General features: G+C 43.0%; 1 protein-coding gene across 1 annotated transcript in view; it reads right to left on the bottom strand.

Annotated features, from left to right (window-relative positions):
- The window catches only part of ARHGAP6 (Rho GTPase activating protein 6), a 472,720-nt gene extending 449,933 nt beyond the window's left edge, over window positions 1-22,787 (bottom strand). Inside the window, exon 1 of the mRNA XM_044911567.1 lies at window positions 22,343-22,787. Coding sequence (XP_044767502.1) covers window positions 22,343-22,787 — 445 coding nt within the window. The remainder of the gene's footprint in view (window positions 1-22,342) is intronic.
- Window positions 22,788-25,507: the final 2,720 nt, after the last annotated feature.

Here is a 25,507-nt window from a genome sequence, read left to right as displayed (position 1 = left end):
GGGGACAGGGTTTCTTCTTGGGATGATAAAAATGTTCTAAAACTGACGGTTGCACAAGTCTGTGCCAATATCAGAAATCATTAAATTCTACACTTCAAATGGATGAATTGCATGGTGTATAACTTAATCTCAATACAGCTTTTTAAAAAAAATTAGATGGAATAATGGCTATAACTCAATTCTACTTGATAAATGGATTCTCCAATAGCACTTACTTTTATTTTTTGTGAAGAACACATTTGAGATTTTCCAGAAAGCACTAGGGAAGAAAAGCAATTTTCTTAGCTGTTGTCTCATCCATGGATCCACCATCCTACTGTCCACCCAACAACAGTCAAACAGCACAGAGTTCCTTCTCATGCATGATTCCGGTCTCCCAAATTTAAGAGCTAACACTAGAATGTCTCATCTTCTACACTCTTTCTTCTAGGCACAAAGCTATTGTGAAAAATACGTATAAAAACTCTGAAAGTTTGGTTAAAAAGCAGAGGTTCTCATCCAAAAATAATGCATTTAACATTTTACACCAAAAAAAAAAAAATCTAAACAAGTTCATCCCCCAGAAGGTTACTATTTACAATTCTTGCTATTTGGGAAGAAATGCTAGTGCCTTCCTCATAGACAGAAGTAACCACTCACTCTTGTTTACCTTACGTAAGTAATACCTGTTTATTTTAGAAGAAATGAAAATACAAAAATGCAAAAAGGATTTAAATTCATCCAGCAATATACAATTTAATGTTTTGATGTATTTCCTTCTGGATTCTCTTTTAATACACACTCACTTCAAAATTCCAAGTCACTGATACATAAAATAGATTGATTACCGAATTGGGCCCTTGCAATGTGGCAGAAATTTCCATTAATAGGTGGAGTCTATGACCCCATCCTTTGAATCTGGGCTGGCCTTGTGACCTGAACAAAAGAAGACAGCAGAAGTGACAATGTACAGTTTCCAGGTTCTGCCTCAACAGGCTTTGGAGCATCTTCTCCCTCTTACAACTCTGCATCCACCATGAGTACACAAGCCTGAACCAGCCTGCTGGAGAATGACAGACCACGTGGAAGTGAGCTGAATATCCTTTACGAACATGCTCTGTGACTGCACAGGCATGAGCAAGCCCAGCAGAGATCAGTCGAATTCTGCCCACATCAATAGACCTACTCCACCAACCTACAGAATGGAGTGCAAAAATAATTATTCATTATTAGGTGAAGCCAAGTTTTGTGATTGTTTGTTACACCATTTTCTGTGGCCATAGATAACTGATGCAGTATATCATCCTTGTCTAAGTTCCTAGAAGCTGACTCCATCTAATCAGAAAGGCAGCTGAGAAGATATCGGGCAGCTAACAGGATCATGGAGATGCTCAGGACCAAGTTTCCCAAAACAATTTCCCAAATCACATCACAGACTGACCTGATGATTAAATTGTATGTGGCCCTCCTCAAGCCTGTTGGAGGCTGCAATTCATGTTGCCTCCAAAACCTTGACTTTGCTGCAACTACATTGTCACCAAACAGATGCCACTCTCATCAGAAACTCAACCTTTCAGACAACCCCTAAAAGCTAGAAGCTTCTACCTCCACTGTTGCTAAGAAATGAATGCCTCCATTATGCTCTTACCTAGGGAAACCTAGGAAGCATTTTCTCTTATGAAAATCAAATCTATCTGATTAAAAAATGGGCAAAGGACTTGAATAGACACTTCACCAAATAGGATCTAAGGAGGGCCAATCAGCACATAAAAAAAGATTTACCATTATGAGCTGTTAGGGGAATGCAAATCAAAACCACAATGAGATACCACAACATCCCTCTTAGAATGGATAAAACAGAAACCACTGACAATACCAAGTGCTGATAAGGATGTGGAACAACTGGAATTCTCACACATTGCTGGTAGGAATGCAAAATGGTATAGTCACTCCAGAAGATGGTTTTGACGGTTAAACTTACACTCACCATGTGATCCAGCAATCTAACTCCTGGCATTTATCCGGGCGAAATGAAAACTCATGTTCACACAGAAACCTCTACACAGGTATATTTATAGCAGCTCTAGTCACAATCACCCAAAACTGGAAACCACCCAAATATCATTTAACAGGTCAATATATAAATTACGATACATCCATATCATGGAATTTACTACTCAGCAATAAAAAGGAACAAACTATTGGGGCACCTGGGTGGCTCAGTCAGTTAAGTGTCCAACTCTTGGTTTTGGCCAGATTGTGATCTCAGGGTCGTGAGATCAAGCCCCAGGTTGGGCTCTGTGCTGGGTGTGGGGCCTGCTTAAGATTCTCTCTCTCTCCCAGGGCACCTGCGTGGCTCAGTTGGTTAAGTATCTAATTCTTGATTTCAGCTCAGGTCATGATCTCAGGGTCCTGGGATCGAGCCCCATGTCAGGCTCTGCACTTGGTGGGGAGTCTGCTCGGGGATTTCTCTCTCTCCCTCTGCCCCTCCCTCCACTCATGCACGTTCTCTCTCACTCTCTCTTTCCCTCCCTCCCTCCTTCCCTCCCTCTCAGATAGATAAATCTTTAAAAAAAATTCTCTTCCTCTCCCTCTGCCCCTCCCCCCCAAAAAGGAACAAACTATTGATAACAAATGATGATTGTAGATAGAGTCTATATGACAGCCGATATTTTGTCTTGATAGTAACAGGACTTCATAATAGGAAATTAAATGATGATATTAGTGCTTAAGGAAGAAAAAAGCAGGAATTAAAATGAGGAAAACCTGTCATCCAGGAAACTAGTTATAAGGCCCAGCATGAGAAATGAGGGCCTGTGCCAGGATAGACAGAAAGAAAGGGATAATTAAGAATATTATGTAGAAAGAGGGATAAGCTATCCCCCATATGGGGGCCATATGAATACAGAATATAAAAAAGAAGGAATAATCAAAATATTTTCAGGGTTCTAAGGCTGGGAAAATGGTAATCATGGAAGAAAACAGGAAAGTTTAGAGAGGAAGCTGGCTGTGGTTTATTCATCTACTTACTTTCCTTCTTGCAGAGAAAGAATCGTTAATTATTTTGAACATTTAAAATTTGAAGTGATGGTGGAAGCTACAAAAAGAACCACCCTGTAGACAAATGGAAATACGGGACTAGGATTCAACTGGGGAGGGAAATAACCATTTAAACCTATAAAGGATAGACATGATAACTGAAACTAAGATACAGTAATAACCAAGTGAACAAAACTGTTGAGAAAACCCATTTCTTCCATTTGACTAAAATTATTTTTGACAAATACGAATATCCAATTTAATTTACAAATTTCTACCATGAAAGTACATTATGAACATCTGTTTTAGTACCACTCAGTTTCAAAATAAACCTTATGTTAGATTTACCTTCTACAAGGTATTTAATTAGTGAATATCATAGGAAATAATCATATCAACTTTTGTAAACCAAGAGAAATATTTTAAGTTCAAATCAGGCTCAAAGATAACAAAATCAGCATATTCAAGGAATGCAGTATAAACCAGACATATTTTGTTTCTCTTTGCAAAGCACCTCCCAAATCCATACTTCATTCCCTAGAGATATTAATGTAATTTCTGAGGATGCTGGCCAATGGTATTTTTTCCAATGGTATTTATTATAAAACAATCTTGGCAAGTGAAAGGAAACAGCACACACTGCTAATATTTTGGTAGAATTATGTGTTTATTCTAGCACTGTTAACAAGAAAGAAGCAAGCATCCAAAGAGCACAGAGGAATGCTGCTGATGTAAATGAATATTTACTCAAAGTCTAAATCTTCCTCCCCCCACCCCAACATTGAGGAATGACAAAGAGCATTTTGATGTTGGATTTTTCCCAGCCTCACACCCCAACAAATGCAGCACCCAAAAAAAAAAAAAATGCTTTTAATGGCAATAAGTGCAGACAAAGCAGTATCCTATGACTTTTCAAGTAATGGAGAAGGGTAGGGAAATCCAAGTTACAGAGAGAGAATATGGTTAAAGGGCCAGTCAAGTCAACTGGTTGCTGGCGAGGTCACTGTTATGTGGGGGCTTTCTTCAGTCCCCTAGCCACAGTCTATACCCTCAATATTGCATCTGCTCAACAGGCATATGACTGTGCTACCACACAGACAGGACAAAAGGAGGTGGATCACTGGGTGAAAAGTACCACCATTAATAGACACATTATATTTTACTAATGTAGATAAACAGAACAATGGTGTTCAAACATGCTGTGTGTGTTCTTTCCATCACCTGGTTCTAATCATGGGAAACACCAGACAAACCAAAACTGGGAAACATTCCACAGAGTGAAAAGGTCATGAAAGACTGACCTGAAAAGACTAAGAAGCCATGCTAACTTCATGCGATGTGGGTTCCTGAACAGGATCCTGAAACTGAAGAAGAAGGATAGCAGAAAACCTGGTGACTCCAAGTAAGTTCTCTATTTCATTTAAAAGTACTGCAGTTAACCAGTATCACTAAGATTACCTTGGTAACAAATTTGTTTCTAAGTTTTCATAAATGTACCATGGTTATATGAGATACCAACATTAAGAAAGTTATTGTGTATTTATTGTTTGTCCTGTTCCTTGGATCTTAATGGCTGGTTGAGTACAAGATTAACTCATATGCAAAACAACTCCAGAATTCATGACCCACTTTCCAATCATATCAGACAACTTTTAGTTTCTATACTATCTGCTTACTAATTCTTCCATATTTTTGCTCATTCTGTTTCTTCTACTTGCCTTCTTTCCCATCCTTGTCCCCAGTACATACTCCCTGTTTTAAGACTGACTTCAAAAAAAAAAAATATGGACTTCAAATATCATCTCACCTGGCTTCCCCAAGCAGAGTTTGACTTTCCATTCGTAAAGCCCCTTCTACAAAACTTCTGTTTTAGCTCACATTAAAAGGTACTAAATCTACCCTATATGCAATGATGCTTACAAGCAAGAGATCTAAAACCAGGCTATCTGGATTCAAATCCTGACCCAATCCTTTGCCAGCAGTGTAACCTTGAACAAACTACTTAATTCTCTGTGTCTATACTTCCTTGTCTATAAAATGGGGCTAATAATAACAATTCATGGAGTTGATAGGAGAACTAAATGAATTCATGCATGTAAAGTAATTCTAAGAGTGTCTGACTCAGGTAAGTGGTCAATAATTGTTAGCTATTATGGTTATTACATTTCTCTCTAGACTGAGGACCTTCCAAACAAGGACCATATGTATTTGCTTTCCTGGGTGAAATTCTCCAAGCTGGATTCAGATCCTACCTTCCCTATTTACTGGCTTTGGATTTCCTTTGATTATTTTGAGGATTTAATGATCCAATGCCTTTCAAAGCATTCAATAGGATAACTAGTTCAAGGCAAGCATTCAATAAATATTGGTTATTATAATTATTATTGTGCTAAACCCCGAGCTTGACACTTAAGATATGCTGAATTACTTGATAAATGAATGAGTGAGTGAACTAACTGGTAAGAAGAATTACTGAAGTATAATACTTCAGTAGTTGATACAGATTATCATTATCAGCTAATGATAGAAAAAATTAAATTTTTTCATTTGCCACCCCATGCCTCTAAACTTTAGAATGCAAGTTTTAACCAAAGAGGCCTGTGTGTTTTGCTCTGTGTTTTCTCATTCCAGTCATTTGGACAGATCTCTATGGAGCACAACAAAAAGTTCTAAGAACAAGTAGCTTTGCACAATGATACTCTTATAGCTAATGGGGGTTGTCTGAGGACAGTCGTAATTAACTTCTTTGCCCCAACTCTGACTAAAATAAAAACGGGGGGCTTATTTTGCCATTTACTTATGGATATATGCATTTGACAGGAACCAAGCTGCATTCTTTTTGATACAATTTAAAATGCAGTACACAAATCTTAAAAGCTAAAATACAGAGGAAAAACCACACAACATAGTTTCTTCAACTACTGTGTATTTTCCATACAGTTTAAAAAGCCTAAAATTGCATCTTACAATTGTTACTTACATTTGCTGTAGTATTATTGCCTTTTTTCCTCTGAAGGCATTATAAAACCATTAATCTGCATCTGCCTGTGACAGCATTTCAGAATGAAGTAGACTGAGTAATAAACACTAGACCCTGGTGCATAACACGTCATAGGGCACGGGTCCTAAGTGCACTCATCATTGGTTTCACAACTGCCTACAAAGAAAATATAATTATATTCCCCTTAAAGGTGAAGAAACTGAAATTCATACCTCACAAGTAGTGGCCCTGGGATTTGACCCCAGGCTTAGACACCTCCAAAGTCTATGGTCATATCGTCCTTCAGTAATGCTTTTGGTTAGCTAAGACAGTGGGTGACTAATTCTAAATGCTGCTCCCCGTGAGCCTATGCTCAATATTTGAATTCAGCTGGAACTGTGCTGGGAAGTTCAGTGCAAGCTCACACCAACCTTGTGCTGCTAGTGACCCATCTCTATGGTGAACACACAGTCATGTGCAAGAAGTTACCAGTTAAGTTAAAAACCCTGGAAAGAATCTCAACCAATGGAGGATGGAAATCAATGGAGACATTGCCCAGATCCCCATCTTTTAGCTTGTGACAGAACAAAGAAGGCCACATATTCTTTGTGAGGTTTTGGGGGTTTTTTTTTAAAGATTTTATTTATTTATTCATGAGAGAGAGAGAGAGGCAGAGGGAGAAGCAGGCTCCCAAGGAGCAGGGAGCCCGATGCGGGACTCGATCCCAGGACCCTGAGATCATGACCCGAGCCGAAGGCAGACGCTTAACCATCTGAGCCACCCAGGCGCCCGGCCACATATTCTTTGTTGCTTCTCCCATCAAAAAGCAGAATCTACTTCCCTTGCCCTTGAATCTGGGCTGACCTTGTGACTCACTTTGACCAAAGACCACGAGATCACCATGCAGCGAGGAAGCCCAGACTAGCCACTTGAAGAGAGAGGAGCCACACGAAGGAATACCAAGGCACCACACACGCAAATGAAGACATCTTGAACTTTCCAGGCATCTGAGACACCAGCTGAAAGCAGCCAAGTGAGTGAACCCAGCTGATGCCATGTAGAGCAGAACTGCCCAGCTGTGCCCTGATCTAATTCCTGACTCACAGAATCATGCCACTAAGTTTGGGTATGGTTTGTTATGCAGGAAGAGGTAACTGAAATACAGATGAATCATCCTGAGAGGCATTCTATATGTTTTCCAGTGGTCCTAATGGAACCTCCACTGTCCCTTTGTCCACAGCTGCAACTTCCATGACACAACTTACAATGACATTTCATTCTCCCTCATTTTTCACTCCTGCTTACTGGGATCACCTCCCAAATAAACCACATTCACCCGGGTCCTGACTTTGGAGGAACTCAAACTAAGACACAGACCTTTTGCTCCCTTTACATTTTTATCATGGAGTTTTAAAGCTTGGATTTCCATAAAAATAATTTATCCAGACTGTTCTAATTATATATAGTAATAACTAACCATTCATTTTTATTACTAAAGAAAGATGTTATTATGAAATTAAAAATGATATATAGACAGAGATATATAGACAGAGAAATTACGCTAACAGATCATGCCTAAAATTCTTCAAGAAGTCTTTTGACACAAATAAATGGAAAGATATTCCATGCTCATGGATTGGAAGAATATTATTACAATGTCCATACTACCCAAAGCAATCTACAGATTTAATGCAACCCCTATCAAAACACCAACAGCATTTTTCACAGAACTAGAACAAGCAATCTTGAGAAAGAACAACAAAACTGGAAGTATCACAATTCCAGACTTCAAGATATACTACAAAGGGGCGCCTGGGTGGCTCAGTTAGTTAAGCGACTGCCTTCGGCTCAGGTCATGATCCTGGAGTCCTGGGATCGAGTCCCGCATCGGGCTCCCTGCTCGGTGAGGAGCTTGCTTCTCCCTCTGACCCTCCCCCCTCTCATGTGCTCTCTCTCTCTCATTCTCTCTGTCTCAAATAAATAAATAAAATCTTTAAAAAAAAAAAAAAAAGATATACTACAAAGCTGTAGTAATCAAAACAGTATGGTATTGGCACAAAAACAGACACATAGACCAATGGAACAGAATAAAAAGCCCAGAAATAAACCCATGATTATATGGTCACTAATCTTTGACAAACGAGGCAAGAATATGCAATGGGAAAAAGTCTCTTCAACAAACAGGGCTGGGAAAACTAGACAGCTACATGCAAAAGAATGAAACTGGACCACTTTCCTACACCATACACAAAAGTAAACTCAGAATGGAATAAGGACCTAAATGTGAGACCTGAAACCATAAAAATCCCAAAAGAGAGCACAGGCAGTAATTTCTCTGACATCGGCTACAGCAACATTTTGCTAAATATGTCTCCTGAGGCAAGATAAACAAAAGCAAAAATAAACTATTGGGACTACATTAAATAAAAAGCTGCTGCACAGTGAAGGAAACAATCAACAAAACTAAAAGACAACCTTCTGAATGGGAGAAGATATTTGCCAATGACATATCTGATAAAGTATCTAAAATTTTAGATACTAAAATATATAAAGAACTTAATTCAACACTCAAAAAATAATCCAATTTAAAAATAGAAGACATGAACAAACATTTCTCCAAAGAAGACGTACAGACAGCCAACAGACACATGAAAAGATGCTCAACATCACAAATGATCAGGGAAATGCAAATCAAAACCACAATGAGATATCACCTCACACCTGTCAGAATGGCTAAAATCAAAAACACAAGAAACAACAAGTGTTGGTGAGGATGTGGAGAAAAAGGAACCCTTGTACACTTCTGGTGGGAATGCAAGCTGGTGCAACCACTGTGGAAAAGAATATGGAGTTTCCTCAAAAAATTAAAAACAGAATTACCATATGATCCAGTAATTCTACTACTAGGTATTTACCCAAAGAATATGAAAACACTGATTTGAAAGGATATATTGCACACCTATGTTTATTGCAGCATGATTTACAATAGCCAAATTATGAAACCAGCCCAAGTGTCACTGATAGATGAATGGATAAAGAAGAGGTGGTGTGTGTCTACACACACACACACACACACACACACAGGAATATTATTTGGCCGTGAAAAAGACTGAAATCTTGCCATTTGCAACAACATGGATGGATCTAGACAGTATAATGCTAAGTGAAATAAGCCAGAGAATGACAAATACCATATGATTTGACTCATATATGGAATTTAAGAAACAAAACAGGGGCACCTGGGTGGCTCAGTCGGTTAAGCAGCTGCCTTCAGCTCAGGTCATGATCCCAGGGTCCTGGGTTTGAGCCCCACATCAGGCTCCCTCTCAGTGGGGAGCCTGCTTCTCCCTCTACCTCTCCCTCTGCCTACTGCTCCCCCTACTTGTGCTCTCTCTGTCAAATAAATGGATAGAATCTTCAAAAAAGAAAAGAAACAAATGAACAAAGGGAAAGTAGACAAACCAAAAAACAGACTCTTAACTATAAAGAACAAACTGGTGGTTGCCAGAGGGGAGGCAGGTGGGGGAAGGATGGGTGAAACAGGTGAAGGGGATGAAGAGAGCACTTTTCATGATGAGTACTGAATAATGTATAGAATTGTTGAATCACTATACTGTACACCTGAAACTAATATAACACTGCATGTTAACTATACTGGAATTAAAATTTTAAAAAACACTAAAAATAGAAATAGTGAACAATCCAGTAATTCTACTTCTGGGTATTTACCCAAGGAAAACAAAATCACTTTCAAAAAATATATGCACCCCTATGTTTATTGCAGCATTATTTACAATAGCCAAGATACAGAAGCAGAGGCGCCCGGTGGCTCAGTCAGTTAAGCATCTGACTCTTGATTTCAGCTCAGGTCATGATCTCAGGGTTGTGAGATGGAGCATCGTGCTGGGCGTGAAGCCTGCTTAAGATTTTCTCTGCCCCTCCCCCCTCCTCTCTCTCTCTTCCTTCCTCTCCCTCTTTAAAAATAACTTTTTGTTTGTTTGATTTATAATTTTTTATTATGTTTAAAAAAATATGGAAGCAGCCCAAGTGTTCATCAACAGATGAATGGATAGAGGTGTTATGTATATACACAATAAAATATTACTCAGCTATAAAAAAGAATGAAACCTTGCGATTTGTGACAACATGGATGGACCTAGAGGATATCATGCTAAGTGAAATAGGTCAGACAGAGAAAGGCAAGTATCATGATTTCACTTATATGTGGCATATAAGAAACAAAGCAAACAAATAACAACAACAACAACAGAGAAACAGACTCATAGAGAACGGGGCGGGGGAGGCAAGTGTGGAAGGCAAAATAGGTGAAGAGGATTCAAAAGTATAAACTTCCAGTTATGAAATAAATAAGTCCCGGGGATGAAAAGTATAGCACAGGGAATACAGTCAATAATAGTGTAATAACTTTGTATAGTGATGAAGAATCACTATACTGATCGTGGAGAAAACTTTCGTTAAGTGTTGAATAACTGTGTTGTACACCTGAAACTAAAATAATATTATTATGTCAACTGTACTTCAATTAAAAATTTTTTAAAAATTAAAAATATTAAAAGATGTAAAGGTAAATAAAACTCTGGAAGAAGTCTTTCCAAATAAAAGAAAAAAACTGGGGCGCCTGGGTGGCTCAGTCAGTTGAGCATCCGACTCTTGATTTCGGCTCAGGTCATGATCTCAAGGTCATGAGATCAAGACCCCGAGTCTGGCTCCACACTCAGTGGGGAGTCTGCTTGAGATTCTCTTTCTCCCTCTCCCTCCACCCCGCCTCCCCTGCTCGCACATGCACACATGCTCTCTCTAAAAATATTAAACAGAAAAAATTAACCTTTCTGCACTGTAAAAATACTGCATAGAAACAATGACTTGGAGAAAATCTCTGTAGGTATACTAAGTTAATTTTCTTCTTGACCATTCAACTTTCTCATTCAGTGAACTTTAAAAAAATAACTTTTCTTTTTTACAACAGTTTTAGATTTCAATGAACATTCACATAAGATACATCTACCATATCTTTATATAAATTAGAAATGATACCTTATGAGGGCAGTAAAATACATATTAGGATTTTAAACATTTCCTGTAAGAGCGATATTTCTAGGTAAAGAGAGACGAACTTGATGATCACGACCTACTAACTCTTCTGCATCTAGCTTCCCCCAGGGAGAACCAAAATTCAGAATAATACTGCAAAGAGAAATACACTAATTCATTTGTTTTAAAAACTTGTAACTCTGGGGCACCTGGGTGGCTCAGTCGGTTAAGTGTCTGCCTTCAGCTCAGGTCACGATCTCATGGGTCCTGGGATCCAGCCCCCTATCGGGCTCCCTACTCAGTGGGGCATCTGCTTCTCCCTCTGCCTCTCCCCTCTTACCCCCGCTCATACTCGCTCTCTCAAATAAAAAAAAATCTTTTATTTATTAGAGAGACAGCATGAGAGAGAGAGAGAGAGCACAAGCAGGGGGGAGGGGTGGAAAGAGAAACAGACTCCCCACCGAGCAGGGAGCCCAATGCAGGACTCATTCCCATGAGCCTGGGATCATGACCTGAGCTGAAGGCAGACGCTTAACCAACTGAGCCACCTAGGTGCCCCGAGACAGTGAGTTCTAATCCTGGATTTCTGTAAGGAGTTTGCAAGAGAACTTTGGGTCAATAGTTTAAACTATTTTTTTCTTTCAATTCTAGTTTGATATAGTCACAATTCTTACCTGCCAAAAAGAAAATATGACCAAACTTTGTGTTGACACTCAGAAAGAAAGCTGAGCCAACCTGTACTTCTTTATGGAAGAAGATAACACAATATTGGTGACTATCTGCAGAACGGGAGCGGCAGAATTCATTTGTAGCATGGTAAAAGTACCAGGGAGACTGGTTTTTAACACAATTTCAGGAAGAATTTCCAAGTCCATTATAATCCAAAGGCAGAACTGTGAAGGTCTTTATTTGGGGGGTTCAGGCATAGACTGGGGATGTCACAGATAAGATTTAAGTATTACATGGATATCCGGACTACATAGAAAAAATTTTAAAGCTTTTCCCCTCCTAATATTCTCTTTTGTTCCTAGACTGCTGAATTCAGTCTAGAAATATTAATGGGAGCTACAGTTAGGTTTTGAGAGAGAAAAAAAAAAAAAGCATGTGAATGTAGATGGTATAGCCTCAATTGAGTGATGCTGCCCTGTTCGCCTGGAAAGATGTTGGAGAGATGAGCCATGAAAAAGTCAGCGTGATCTCACATGACAGTGGTGGTATGAGGAGGTGAGAAAAACACCAGGCTTGAAGTGAGAAAGCAGTCTGCCATTTACCAGCTAGAGAACCAGGGCTGGACTGGGAGCTATCCAGTTTCCAAAATTCTAAGTGTTCTACAAACAAAAAGTGTCTGATGCAATGAACTTACTATGACTAGCGTGTGGGAATGAAGGTTATTACCCCTAGGCCTGTTGGCATGTTGGGTTATAACAAATCCACAATGCAAATCTGGCCAATTCCTGTGTTCCAAGTCACTAGGCCAAAACAGCAGGGGTGACAGCCTGCTGTTGCTGCAGTGACTATCTCACTCAACAGCTTGCAAAATATATTTCCAATTGCCTTCTGCTGTTGTCCAACTCAACTAGGTCTACTCATTCACTTGTTGGTCACCTAAGCCCTCTTCGGTTGCCACTGTGGAAAGGCCAAGCTTCCTGGCACACAGTAGGTACAGAATACATATTTTTTTTTAAAGATTTTATTTATTTATTTGAGAGAGAGAGTATGAGAAGGGGGAGGGTCAGAGGGAGAAGCAGACTCCCTGCTGAGCAGGGAGTCCGATGCGGGACTCGATCCCGGGACTCCAGGATCATGACCTGAGCCGAAGGCAGTGGCTTAACCAACTGAGCCACCCAGGCGCCCAAGAATACATATTTTTTACTGATATAATATTTTAATCCAAGCCCTACCTTTGTTGCCTCCTAGCTGTGTGACCTGGACACATCTTCCATTTATTTAACCTTAGCATCCTTTTAGCCCTTCCTATGTGCTGGGCACTTTCCAAATAATTAAGTATTGAGATCCTCACAAAAACTCCCTGAGGCAGGCACTTTATCACCATTTGGTAGATGAGGAAACTGAGGCAGAAATATGCTTTGTAATTTCTTTAAGGTTACACGGCAGAGCTTTGTAATTTCTTTAAGGTTACAAAGCAGAGTCCAGCTCTAACCCATTCACTTCCTTTCCTCTCCAACTCAGTTTGGCTACCTCTTAATCAGAGTCTCAGTGTCCTCATGTACAAAATAAATTCTGACAGTAGCATCCCAGAGGATTGTTGTAATAACAAGAACAATAACAAAAACTAGTGAGCACTCTGCAAACAGTAATTGTTGTTTCACTTGCCATTACCATCAACACCCATCAACACCCATCAACTGAAATAAGTGCTCAGGGAATTAACTGGAAGTTCCAACGTGAGAAGAGTGATACTTCACTCAAGAGCCATTTAGGTCTCAGAGTACCAGCTTGCCCAATTGTCTTTCAATGCCTGAGAGATGAAGTTATCAATGATGCAAGCATTGATCTAATGCTTATTCACACTTTGGCTCCTATAGGTGGTATGAATTCACCTGTTTCCACGAGCTGGCCAGATACACAGAAACAAAAATGTGCCATTTTCCTTGATCCATTCAATTCATTTCCAATTTTTCCACAGACATGAATAGTCTAGGCTTAGCCTTTTCTTGGGTCCATCAGCACACAGTTTGATGGGCAGTTTCTCCAGTTGCTTTTAATTCTAATGGCTCCTGAAAATCTTTGGCTATTTAATAGCTCTGGTGTGATATGGCTGGGCAATTTTTCAAGATCATTAAGTAGTTTTTAAAGTCCCTGTGTATTGTGAAAAACGATCTTTTTCATCACTTGCTTTCAAGGCCTAATAATCAGGACACAGAATCTCCACGGTAACCAATCTCAGAAAATCCCGGGCTGGCTGTCAACTCTTCCATTGAATCTGCCTGAGCCGTTACTACCTCCCTTGCTGCGTCTTCAAGGCCAGCATTTCACATACATTAGGCCTAGGCCGACTGCTCACTTATGTTTATGTTTTCTTGAAAATATGATGTAGCAACAATATTGTTATATTTTCTAAAAGTTATGAACACCATTCTTTTTTAACTGATATTAAAATTCGCATACTATAAAATTCATCCTTTTAAAGTGCACAACTCAGCAATATCCTAAAGGATACTCACCAGGTTGTGCAACCATCACCTTTATCTCGTTGCAGAACACGTTCAACATCCCAAAAAGAAACCCAGTATCTATTAGCAGTCACTCCCCATCCCTCGCTACTGCCAGCCTCTGGCAGTCACTAATCTACTTTCTGTCTGTCTGGATTTGCCTATGCTGGACAGTTCATATAAACAGAATAATATAATTTGTGGCCCTTTGTGACTAGCTTCCTTCACTTAGCTTAGCTTGCTTCCAAGATAGCACGTATCAGTACTTTTTCCTTTTTATTGCTGAATAATCTTGCATTGTATGGATAGGGCACAGTGTGTTTATCCATTTATCTATTGATGGGCATTTGGTTATTTCCACCATGTTGGCTATTACAATAAAGCTGCTATGGATATTCACGGACATGTTTTTGCGTGGACATACTTTCACTTCTCTTGAATATGTACCTAGAGGTAGAATTACTGAGTCATATGGTAACTCTATGTTTAATTTTTTGAGAAACCCCCATGCTGTTTTTCAAAGCCACGGCACCATTTTGTATTGTCACCAATAGTGAAGGAGCCTTTCAAAATCAAGACATTCTTGCCAACACCTGTTATTATCCTTTTTATAAATGCAGCCATCTTAGTGGGTATGAAGTGGTATGTCATTGTGGTTTTGATTTGCAGTTCCCTAATAGCTCATGAAAATATCATTCTTTACCTACTAACACAGTAACTAATTTCATTTTTTCACACGTTACATTCTACCTCTTCTGCCATATTGTAACAGAGTTGCAATTATAGTCTCACTCTCTTTTTCATAAGCAATGGCCCAGAAAGGATGCAGTAAACTTTAGAACAAGATGTCATGCCTCAAAGGTGTGTCTCCAGGATTTGGAAAACTGCTGTCGGAATACAGATTCCCTCAGTCATTGACTGGATTCTGATATGAAACACACTTTCCCTGCTGCAGGCACCAGACTGAAGAATCAGAATCCCACTGTGGAAAAATAAGCTCACAATTCCGCAAATCCTGAATGCGTCATGACATGTACCATACTCAAAGCCCATTTATTTTGAGATGGCATCTGGTTGAGCCAAGAAGTGGAAATGGAGCTTTCTCAGAAAGATATGGGACCAGGTGATCAGAGGCCTGCAACCTGAGAAAAGTAAGCAGGCACAAGAATGATGACACCAACCAAAATAAGGAATGCAGAAAAGGAAGCGTGCTCATAGGAAAGGGGGCTGACCTGCTCTGCTTCAGACATGCAGAACACGAGGAGTCCGGCTGACACTGCAAGGAGACGTCCAGGAGGAAACCGGAGACGCCAGGAACTCAAATGCCACAGTTAAGCGTGTCCCCAAGAGGGATGATGGCTCAAGTCGCAAGAGTGAATGAGATCATCACAGGAGAATGATCTGAAGGAAAAACACAGGACTGCGGGGATGGGTGGACAAAGACGGCCAAGCAGAGAGACAGAAGAGCAGGAAGAGACACTGGAGATGGAGAGACGGCAGCTGTGGGCGCCTGGGTGGCTCAGTTGGTTAAGCGACAGCCTTCGGCTCAGGTCATGATCCTGGAGTCCCGGGATCGAGTCCCGCATCGGGCTCCCTGCTCGGCAGGGAGTCTGCTTCTCCCTCTGACCCTAACCCCTCTCATGTGCTCTCTCTCATTCTCTCTCTCAAATAAATAAATAAAATCTTAAAAAAAAAGAGAGAGAGAGAGAGAGACGGCAGCTGTGACTCGGGGTGGTGGGGAAAGAGGGGGCAGGAGCGCGGGCGGGACAGTGAGGCACTTCTGCTCAGAAGTCCAGCCAAAGGAGGTCTAAGAACAGTCCTGGAATTGTGGGACCTTCGAGAGAACTGTTTCCATAAGTAATGGGGATAGAAAAGAGATTGCCAAGGTATAAGGTGCTTGTGGCCATGGACTTTTTCCAGAGGTTTAGCACTTTATACTGAGAGTCCAGAAGAATTTCCAGGTAGTTCTGCCCTTAGCTTGTCTGGATTTGAGCCTAATCCTTCCAGTCCCTCTCTTTAACTGTAAGATAAGGAGGCTGCAGCTAGATGCTACCCAAGGTCCTTCGTGAGTCTAAAACTTGCTCTTTCCAACCTGCAAATCCCCAAATTCTGGTGAAAGCTCAATCTCCAGGCGTCTAAGAAGTTACCTTCACATTATTCTCTATTTAAGTTTAAAATTACTTTAGGGATGAATTCTAGCAGAGGGATACTCCAAGAGAGACCATATGAAAGCTGAGTAACTATTTTCCTAATTTATAAGTTCTTATAGCATTATGCTGATTTCAGACATAATTCCTTGTAAAATGCCCTTTGTCAATTTCATATGTGAAGCTGTCTTATTATTCTAATTACTTCCTCTTTGGTGACACCGGTGAGCCTCTATTTTTAACAACAGTATTCATCTCTGCCCACATTTTAAATTTTAATTCCAGTTTCCACCAGTATATATTTACCAATTTTTCCCTACACATATATTTAGACACCCCGCACTTTTTTTCCTATTCTCAGTATCTTTTGGAAAGGCATTTTTCCCCCCAATTCAGAGCTCTGGTTGACATATACCAGAAAAAAAGAAGAAAATGACAAAGAGTGAAGCTAGAAGCATGAGAGAAAATAGTACTGGAAAACAAAACCTAGAATTCAGTTTCTTATATAAAGTAGCACATTACGCAGAGTTCCTCAGCTTCAGCACTACTGAAATCTCGAGCAGGATAATTCTTTGTCGTGGCAGTCTGTCTGTCCTATATGTTGCAGGATGATTAACAGCATCCCTGGCCTAAACCCACCAGATGTCAGTAGCGACCCTCTACCCCAGCTCTGGCAACCAAAAATGCTGCCAGCTATTGCCAAATGTGCTCAGGGTGCAAACTCACCCACAGATGAGAACCACTAGTCTACAGAGACGAACCCAGTAGTAGTTCAATAATGTCAGAAAACAATTTGCTACAATGGAAAAGAAATGCAGAAGTATTATGTTTATATGCCAACTCCCATCTGTTGGTAGGATGCTTGGCATGGTTTCCCCATGCCTGCCTCCTCTGAATATCTGTCCCCCCTGCTTGTTTCACTCTGTTAATGCATTGTTCCCCAACCCCCACCCCCCAGACACCAGAGTGATCTCTCTAAAATACATACCTGATCATGTTACACCCTCGTGCTAAAAAAAATCACCAGTTTCTCCCATTCTCTACCACACGGTTTCTCCACCTGGGTATGCTTGACATTGAAGGCCAGAGAATTCTTTGCTGTGGAGCTGCCCTGTACATCGTAGAATGTTTAGCAGCATCCCTGGCTTCTCCCCCCTCTGGATGCCAACAGCACCTCCTCCTGTAGTAAACAGACTAATGTCCCACCGAAGATGTCCACACCCTCACCTCAAACCTGTGAATATGTTAGGTTACTGGCAAAGGGGAATTAAGGCTGCAGATGGAATTAAAGGTTGCTAATCAACTGACCTTAAAATAATGAGATTATCCTGGATTATCCAGGTGAGCCCAATGTAATCACAAGGGTCCTTAAGAGAGTCAGAGAGAGAAAGGACTGTGGAAGAGAGTGAAAGAGACGCAACAGGCTGGCTTTGAATATGGAAGAAGGGGGCCACTGAAAAAGCAAGGGAAACAGATCCTAGAGCCTTTAGAACACAGTCCTACCAACACCTTGCCTTTAGCCCTGTGAGACCCATTTCAGACTTCTGACCTCCACAACTATAAGGTAATAAATTTATGTTGCTCTAAACCACTAAGTTTGTTATGACAGCAATAGGAAACTAATATATCACCACCCCCAGGTGTGACAACCAATACTGTCTTCAGACATTGCTAAATGTCCCCTGGGGACAAAGTCACCTCCAGGCTGAGAACCACTACCCCACAATATGTCCAATCCAAACTCCTGAGATGCGCACAGTGGGGCTCTTCAGAATGAGTGTTACCTAAACTTTTTAATACTACTATCGAATACACAGCAAGACACAGCCTATGCTCCAGGCATACCAAACTTCCAATTTCAAAAGCACTTTACACTTTCGCCTCCCTGTGGATTTAATGACAAGAGGTGCCTTGGAGTGTATGCCATGTGCATTGTTTGGCCCTCCTGCCATTTGTATCCATGCCCATAGTCAGTTATTATCCCCCAAATAGGTGCATGATTTCTGGTCTCATTAGGCTACTATATAGACAGCCACGTGGTTGCTACACACAATAAGCCACAGATGTCCTCACCTCCTCCTCCAAACCAACGTTGCACTCAAGTGCCTCTAAGTCCTCATCGTTGGACACTCTGGCATCACCAACTCCTCTGTGCTTTTGCGTGTCCACTCCTTTCTCTCACCAAGGAACCACCTCCCTCCTTCTTCTAAATGGCAGCCACCCTTGAAGATCAAGTTCAAGTGTTCTCTGCACAGTGAAGCCTTCCAAAATTCTCCAAAGCACAATAAATCATCACACACACCCCCACAGACACACACACACACAGCCCAGTCCCCTGTGCCGATCCTTCTATACTGTACCTACTGGTCAACTCATCTGTCCTCCTCATTAGACTGTGAGCTCTTTAAGGGCCAACATCATATTTTAGCCTCTCTGCATTTCCGGTACCTAGAGAAATCTTGTGCTCAAGAAGTGCTTATGGCAGGAATGAAGAAAAGAAGTCATGGATAGAGAGAGATCATGTTAATTATGGGTTATCAAAGCTGGCAAGCTCCAAGTCAGCTATGAGCATAATCCTAGCTCTGATCCATAACAATTAGGAGAATGCCAGCGTTGGAAGGAGACCTTACTCCTTTGAGATCAGAATCAGGGACAGAGTTGGGCGTCTAAGAACACAAGTTGAGAAGCATGTACCAACTGTGTCACCTTTGTCTTCTTTTTTCTACTCAACAGATATTCTACCCAGCATGTCCATGAATCCATTTTTTTTTAAAGATTTTATTTCTTTATTTGACAGAGAGAGACACAGCGAGAGAGGAACACAAGCAGGGGGAGTGGGAGAGGGAGAAGCAGGCTTCCCGCCGAGCAGGGGGCCCGATGCGGGGCTCGATCCCAGGACCCTGGGACCGTGACCTGAGCAGAAGGTAGATGCTTAATGACTGAGCCACCCAGGCGCCCCTCCATGAATCCATTTTTGTTAAAACTATCCTGAAACACATAGTAAGGAAATATTAATAGAGTCGTAGCCGACTTTGTTTAATACCTCCTGGATTTAGGCCATAAAATGGCCATGTGGGAGCTTTGAGTGAGCATACGGCATAGAGCTGTAGGCATTTATGAGCGTCTTGAGAGCAGGAGCCATTTTATGAACAATTTAGTTTAAAACCAGAGAAGCTGCTCAAAGAACTAAGCAGAAATAAATGTGACCCATCACTGGCTAAACCTGAATGAGGGTGAATTCTCAGGTTGGGCAATGGATTCAATGGAAGAGAAACAGAATTGTTTAACAAACCATAAGAGGCACGCACGACTCAAGAGAGATCCACACGGGGGACAAGGCCCCAGGGAAACTTTATGCCAGCTGAAAGCACTTCCGTGGGCACTCGCTAGATAGCCAGCCTGAGATGTTACATTCAACTCACTGGGGCAATTTTGCGCCCCCCACCCCCCACCCCGAGAGAACATTTGGCAGTATCTGTAGACATCTGTCACTGTCACACTGGTGGGGAGGAGTGCTACTGGCATCTAGTGGGTAGAGGCCCAGGGTGGTACTAAACATCTTACAAGGCACAGGATGGCCTCTACCACAAAGAATCATCTGGCCACAACTGTCAATAGTGCAGAGGCTGAGAAACCCTGAGCCAGAGCAACCAGGAAAAGTACAAGAACCCAAGTACTCCTCCAGAGCCCCCTTTAAGTAACCTTGCAAGGTGTCCACTTGCTGGACTTTTGACATTATTAATAAAGAGTCTCTTTTAGGAGGGAGAATCCAGCTTGTTTGCAAGTGAGAAGGACAAGCAGTGCTCAACTGGATGAATTTCCTTGGTTTTTGAGAAGGTTCCAGGGCCTTAAACCTTTGAAAGGTAATCTAGGCCATTAAATTCCAGACCCAGGTTTAAATAGGATATCTGGGCCTCTACTAAACAAAACCAGCCTTGGACCTCCATTCCATCCAGTCACTCCATGTCTGCCTCAAGACTAAAGAAATGGGGCGTGTGTGCGCACGCACACACACAACACATGAACATTTGAAGAGAAAATGTTGTTCTTTTGCTAGATGGCTATGTGCTGAGTTTTAACCAGTGCAAAGAGGTGAAAGTCATGGTAGACGAGTTTGCCGACTGCCCAAATACTGCATAGAACAGTTAAAAGCCACCGGTATTGCTGCAGCTTAGATACTTGTCCATTGAGTATGAGATTTTAGTGGATAAGAAGATAATTTCTAACCAGCCACAATCATCTACAATAGAATACCTTTTGGTCGTAACAGCAACAGCATCTGGATACTATATTCCAAGTATGTACAGTTGTTAAGAAAAGCAGAGACATTCTTAATGATGCAACTGGGTTTAACGTGAACATCAGTGGCTGTCTAATCCAAGAATTTGGCTTGCTTTTGCATTTCTCTCTCCTCTCAACTCATTACAGATTATTCTGATAATGTGTGCTTCCGATATATAGCAGGAATTCAGCCCCTTTAAAGACCAAGAGAAATTCAACATCTAGATTTTTTTTATCCTCTTCCTAATGCTGAGTTCTCTGGTTTGGAGACAATCTCTTGTTCTCTGACTTAACTTTTCTTTCTACTTCCTATCTTCCTCAGGAAAATAGGCAGAACAGTCAGCAATGTTTGTTAGTTTTTATAATCCATACTCCCCACCCAACAGCAAGTTACTTTGACATAATAACTAATATCTTATTAATATGTGATACTAATATTTCTGATTAATACTGTTGATTTTTCTAAGGCAGTCTATTAAAAGCCAAACTTTCATAGTTATCTCATGGTAACAGAGCGAGGTATGATCTTGGATGCTATTTTCAAACTGTTTTTCTTGGTTGTGTTTCCTTTTAGTCCAAATCTCCGGCAATTACATGGTATTTCATTTCATTTCATTTCTGTAATTCTAACTGTACTTTAAAATATTTCATTACAACTGATGGAATCTCCCTTCCCTTATGGAAACAGATCCAAGGCAAATCTATAGAATTTGTGAATTGAAAGAGATTGGAAGTTGTTCATTTCTAAAACAACTACTATTTATCCTCTAAAAGCATGATGCCTTCCAAATACCCATCGACCACAGTTTCCTAAGAGCTCTATTCTCCATTCTTCTTAACGAGACAGCAAACATTTTAAAGGTACCAAATAGCTCCCTCTGAGTTCCCTATTTGTTAAAGATTCCTGATTCACATATATTTCATTAACTACTAGTTGCCCTTAGTGGAAATTGGGCATATTTCCGTATCTCTCATAGCCTGAAGCAGAGATTCTTTCTCTCCTAGATTAAACTAGTACTCAGTACCATAATTTCTGAAATTAGACCTTTAGGGAGAAGAAAAGATCAAAACTAGACAATTCTAGTAGTTACTCCCCACACCACCTAAACACACACACCTCCACATACGCACAATCAACAACACCCTCCAGAATAATGTTTCTGAATTCTCTGTAGAACAACCAGATGGCAGACATATTTCAAAACATATTATATCCAATCCTTACAAGAGCATAGGAATTAGATCATTTGAGTTCTGAAAAATATCCACAGTGGATGAAGGGATAAGATGACCCTTTGAAATCGCCGGCAGCACAAACAGGAAAGCAGAACATCATCTCTCCCTGCAGCTCCCACCACTGCTCCAAAGCGGAGCCAAGAAGTCCTAACAAGACACACATGGGTGGCCACTAGGGACGTCCCATTTCCAGGCACCATTTAACCCGCCAAAGAGGGACAGCCACACCATGGAAACCTCTCAATGGGTCCCTGTAAACGTGACGGAATTAAACAACTGCCCGGGTGTCCAGCCTTGGGCCATGAAAATGTACAGCACCAGACCCTACCTACCTCGGACTTCCACACAACGTAGGGGTGGCTGTGGCCGCAGCGCCATCCTCTGCTCCTCCGGGGGTGGCCCTAATGGCATCTTCACTTCTCCCAGGAGGTGGCTCCAGCAGAGGAAGTCCCGGCCCCCCCCCCCAGGCCCAGCCAGGCCTGAAGGCAGGTCCCAGGCCATGCTCTTCTTGAGGCCGCCACGACCCAGGGGGACCTCATAGTCAAAGTGGAAGCTGCCAGAGGGCGACTTCTCCTGCGGGGTGCTAGGCGTGGAGAAGGATGAGCAGAGGGGTCTAGGGGGCGGGAGTCGGTTGGCCCGGGGGTGCGGGCCCCGAGGGGAGGATGCCGAGCGGGGGCTGAGACCCTCCGCCGGAGGCAGCGGGGAGCAGAGGCGGCCCCCGGTGGCCCCTCGAGAGCTGCCCTCCACGCCTGCCTCGCCCCCGCAGCCGCCGATTAGGGCAGGGTCCAAACTGCGGGTCTGGCGCAGCTTCCTCTTGGAGAAGCCCTTGGCCGAGGCCGCGCCACCCGAGGCCGGCGAGGAGCAGGAGAAGACACTGTGGAGCAGGCTCTGCGCGGACATCTCGGCGGGACTGTGCCTGAGGGCCACCCTCTTCCCGCTCTCGGGACGCTGGCGATTTGGAACCGGGAAAGGAAGGGGCTCAGGCTAGGCTGCCAGGCGGGGCTGGCCCGAGGCTGGCCGAGTGCGGTGGAGGGCAGTGCCGGGCTCACGCGCCACCAGCGCGCTCCAAGTGCCCCAGCGGGTGCAGAAGCAGAAGATCCATCACCAGCCTTCTAGGAAAAGAGGTCCGGTGGCCTCCTTTGGCCGCTAGAACCTTCCCCCAGAGCCCAAGTCGCGAAAGGGATGAGGAAGAGAAGGAGGAAGGTCAGGCGCTCTCTGGGTTCCCAGCTCCAGCCCGCCAGCGCCACTCCCCCTTCCCAGCCACGGCAGGAGACGCCGCGCTCCCGCTCGCTGGCTCTGGACAGCCTCGAAGTCTTCAGCAAGCTCCTCCTTGCGCCCTGAGGACGGTCCCGAGGGCTGGGGAGGTCCCCGCGCAGCGAGAGGGACTTCCTCCGGCTCTGAAGTTGGACGCCCGAGCTGCGCCGGGGCTGCACCGTCGTTGTGTCCCGGCCCCTCAAGCTGCGCGTCTGGCCTCCACTTGGCTGTTGCGCCCACTCCTCCGACTGGTTAGGTGCGAGGGTGTCTCCAAGCTCCAGGTTCCCTCGGGGTGCTAGCCTTGCTACGAAGTGGGGGCACGGACCGCGTTGTGCCTAGGGCCTCCCAAGGGCTGAGTGGCTACGGTGGGAGAGAATTCCTGGCTGCGCTCAGGGAGCTAAGGAGAGAGCCCCAGGGGCGAGTGGCCAAGCCCCACCCGATAAGGGCTCTGGATATTCGCAGCCCAGCCGTGGGCCCAGAGCTGGAGCGGAGCTGTCCCCGCACGCTACCGCTGGAGGCAGAGGGAAGGGGGTGGGTGGGAGGGGTAGGGCGGGAGGGAAGCCAGGTCTGGAGCTGGGGCGGAGCCAAGAGCAGGAGAAAGCAGAACGTGGAGTTTTCCAGGCGCCAAACCTGGGAGCCGCGCAGCGAGAGCGCAACTCGCTGCTGATACCCGGTCTCCAGCGGAGAAAGCTAGTGAGGACGGAAGTTCGGACCTTCTCCCTGTCTCCCCTCCCCCAGATCGAGGGGGCGCCAGCTCCACTCACGTTTCTGGAAAGGAAAGGAAGTGTCAGATTGCACCCCACCCACTGGTGTCAGATGGGCAGCCCAGGACGGTTGCTCTAAAGTTGGAGTTAAATCTTCTGTCTTCCTTTTTCAACCCCCTACTTTTTTTTTTTAAGGACAGAGATTGAGTTCAAAAGCAGTGGCCGCAAGTGAATGGGCTGGAGATGGGGACCTACTATGGAGGTGGGGGGGGAGTCCTGGCCCAGTAAGGGTCATGTGCGAATGTACTCGAGGAGGAGGGGCGAGTGAGGCTGGGCAGGAGGCAGGCGCCCAAAGCAGCGTCAGCCCAGAGGCTGCGAAGATTGGCGCTCACAAGTGATAGGTCTCCGGTTCGGCTCTGGGACGCCTCTGGGCGAAGCGCGCCGCGGCCACATTCCTGGGAAGCTGGAGAACTTGGCGATGTCAATGTTCCCCGCTTGGAAACGAGTCTGGAAGCAGCTTTTCCCGCTACTGTCCAACCCCTGGAATCTAAAAAGCGCAAAGCCCCGCTCGCCTCTTGGCTGGCTTTGTGATGTAACATTTAAGTTTTGCAACGCAACTTAAAACCTTCTCAATAGGGGAGCAGAAAGAATGTTGGACATGCCTGCGTACTTTATTTAACTATGTTCGTGTGTCCTCTTTTACCACTTCAGGGTGAAGAGAATTATACCCGAATGTAAAGGTGACTTTCCTCTACCATTTATTAAAGAAAAAAAAAACTTAAAATGAACTTAAAAATACAGGTGTTTGGCACAAACGTTCACCTTGTTGTAGGTGTATAAGAATTGTCCAACTTTGATTTTGGAAGATTTCTTTTACTCCCTATAAAACTTTCAGGGGAAAATTTTGTCTTTTTCAAAAGTGTGTTCGATGTTCCTAGATACCCGACTATCTAGGAGGAGGGGCCTCGTGAAATCTAACAGAAGAATCCAACACCTCCACAAAGGGCTTCATTTGGCCCCCAGGATCTCTGCTGCACAGGTTTTTGTAAATGTGGCGGGACAGACTGCATCCAGGGAGTTCCTTCTGATAACTTTATGACCTATCTGCTGCCCGAAGACACAATGAGTTACAAATTTCCCAGGACTCTCACCGCTGTCCATCTCTTCGCACCCTGAGACTTAAGTATTTTCACTGGCTGACGATTAGGTGTATATGGAGAAGCACAGCATTTAAAGTCACTTACTTCCCTGCCTGACTACACACGCCAAATTACATTTGGGGGATTGTTGGTGTTTGCTCTCTTCCCTCTTCAAACAAGTCACATTTGAAGTACAAGAGGGAGGGTCTTGCCTGCCCGTTCCTTTCTCAACAATACCCTGTAACTTGTCACTAGTAATGAAAACACTTAATACCTCTACCATTCAGATACCATTGCATGGAACTGGTTATGCCTCATTGGATCTTGGCATTTGGAGTAGATGGTTAACAAAGTCACACTTCATAGGACCTCTTATAACTTACGGTGGTTGAGCAAATGTAATTTATGGTTCATATATATTCTATTTCTCTAAACCCATATGATGACCATGGGACTGAAAATGCAACCCTGCCACGATTATGTAAGGCTTATAAGAATGCCCTCTAGATATGAAGTCATACAT

The sequence above is a fragment of the Neomonachus schauinslandi genome, chromosome X, assembly GCF_002201575.2.
Source record: "Neomonachus schauinslandi chromosome X, ASM220157v2, whole genome shotgun sequence".
NCBI classification, from domain to species: Eukaryota; Metazoa; Chordata; class Mammalia; order Carnivora; family Phocidae; genus Neomonachus; species Neomonachus schauinslandi.
Note: the sequence above shows the minus strand (reverse complement) of the source record. Positions and strands in the feature narration are given on the sequence as shown.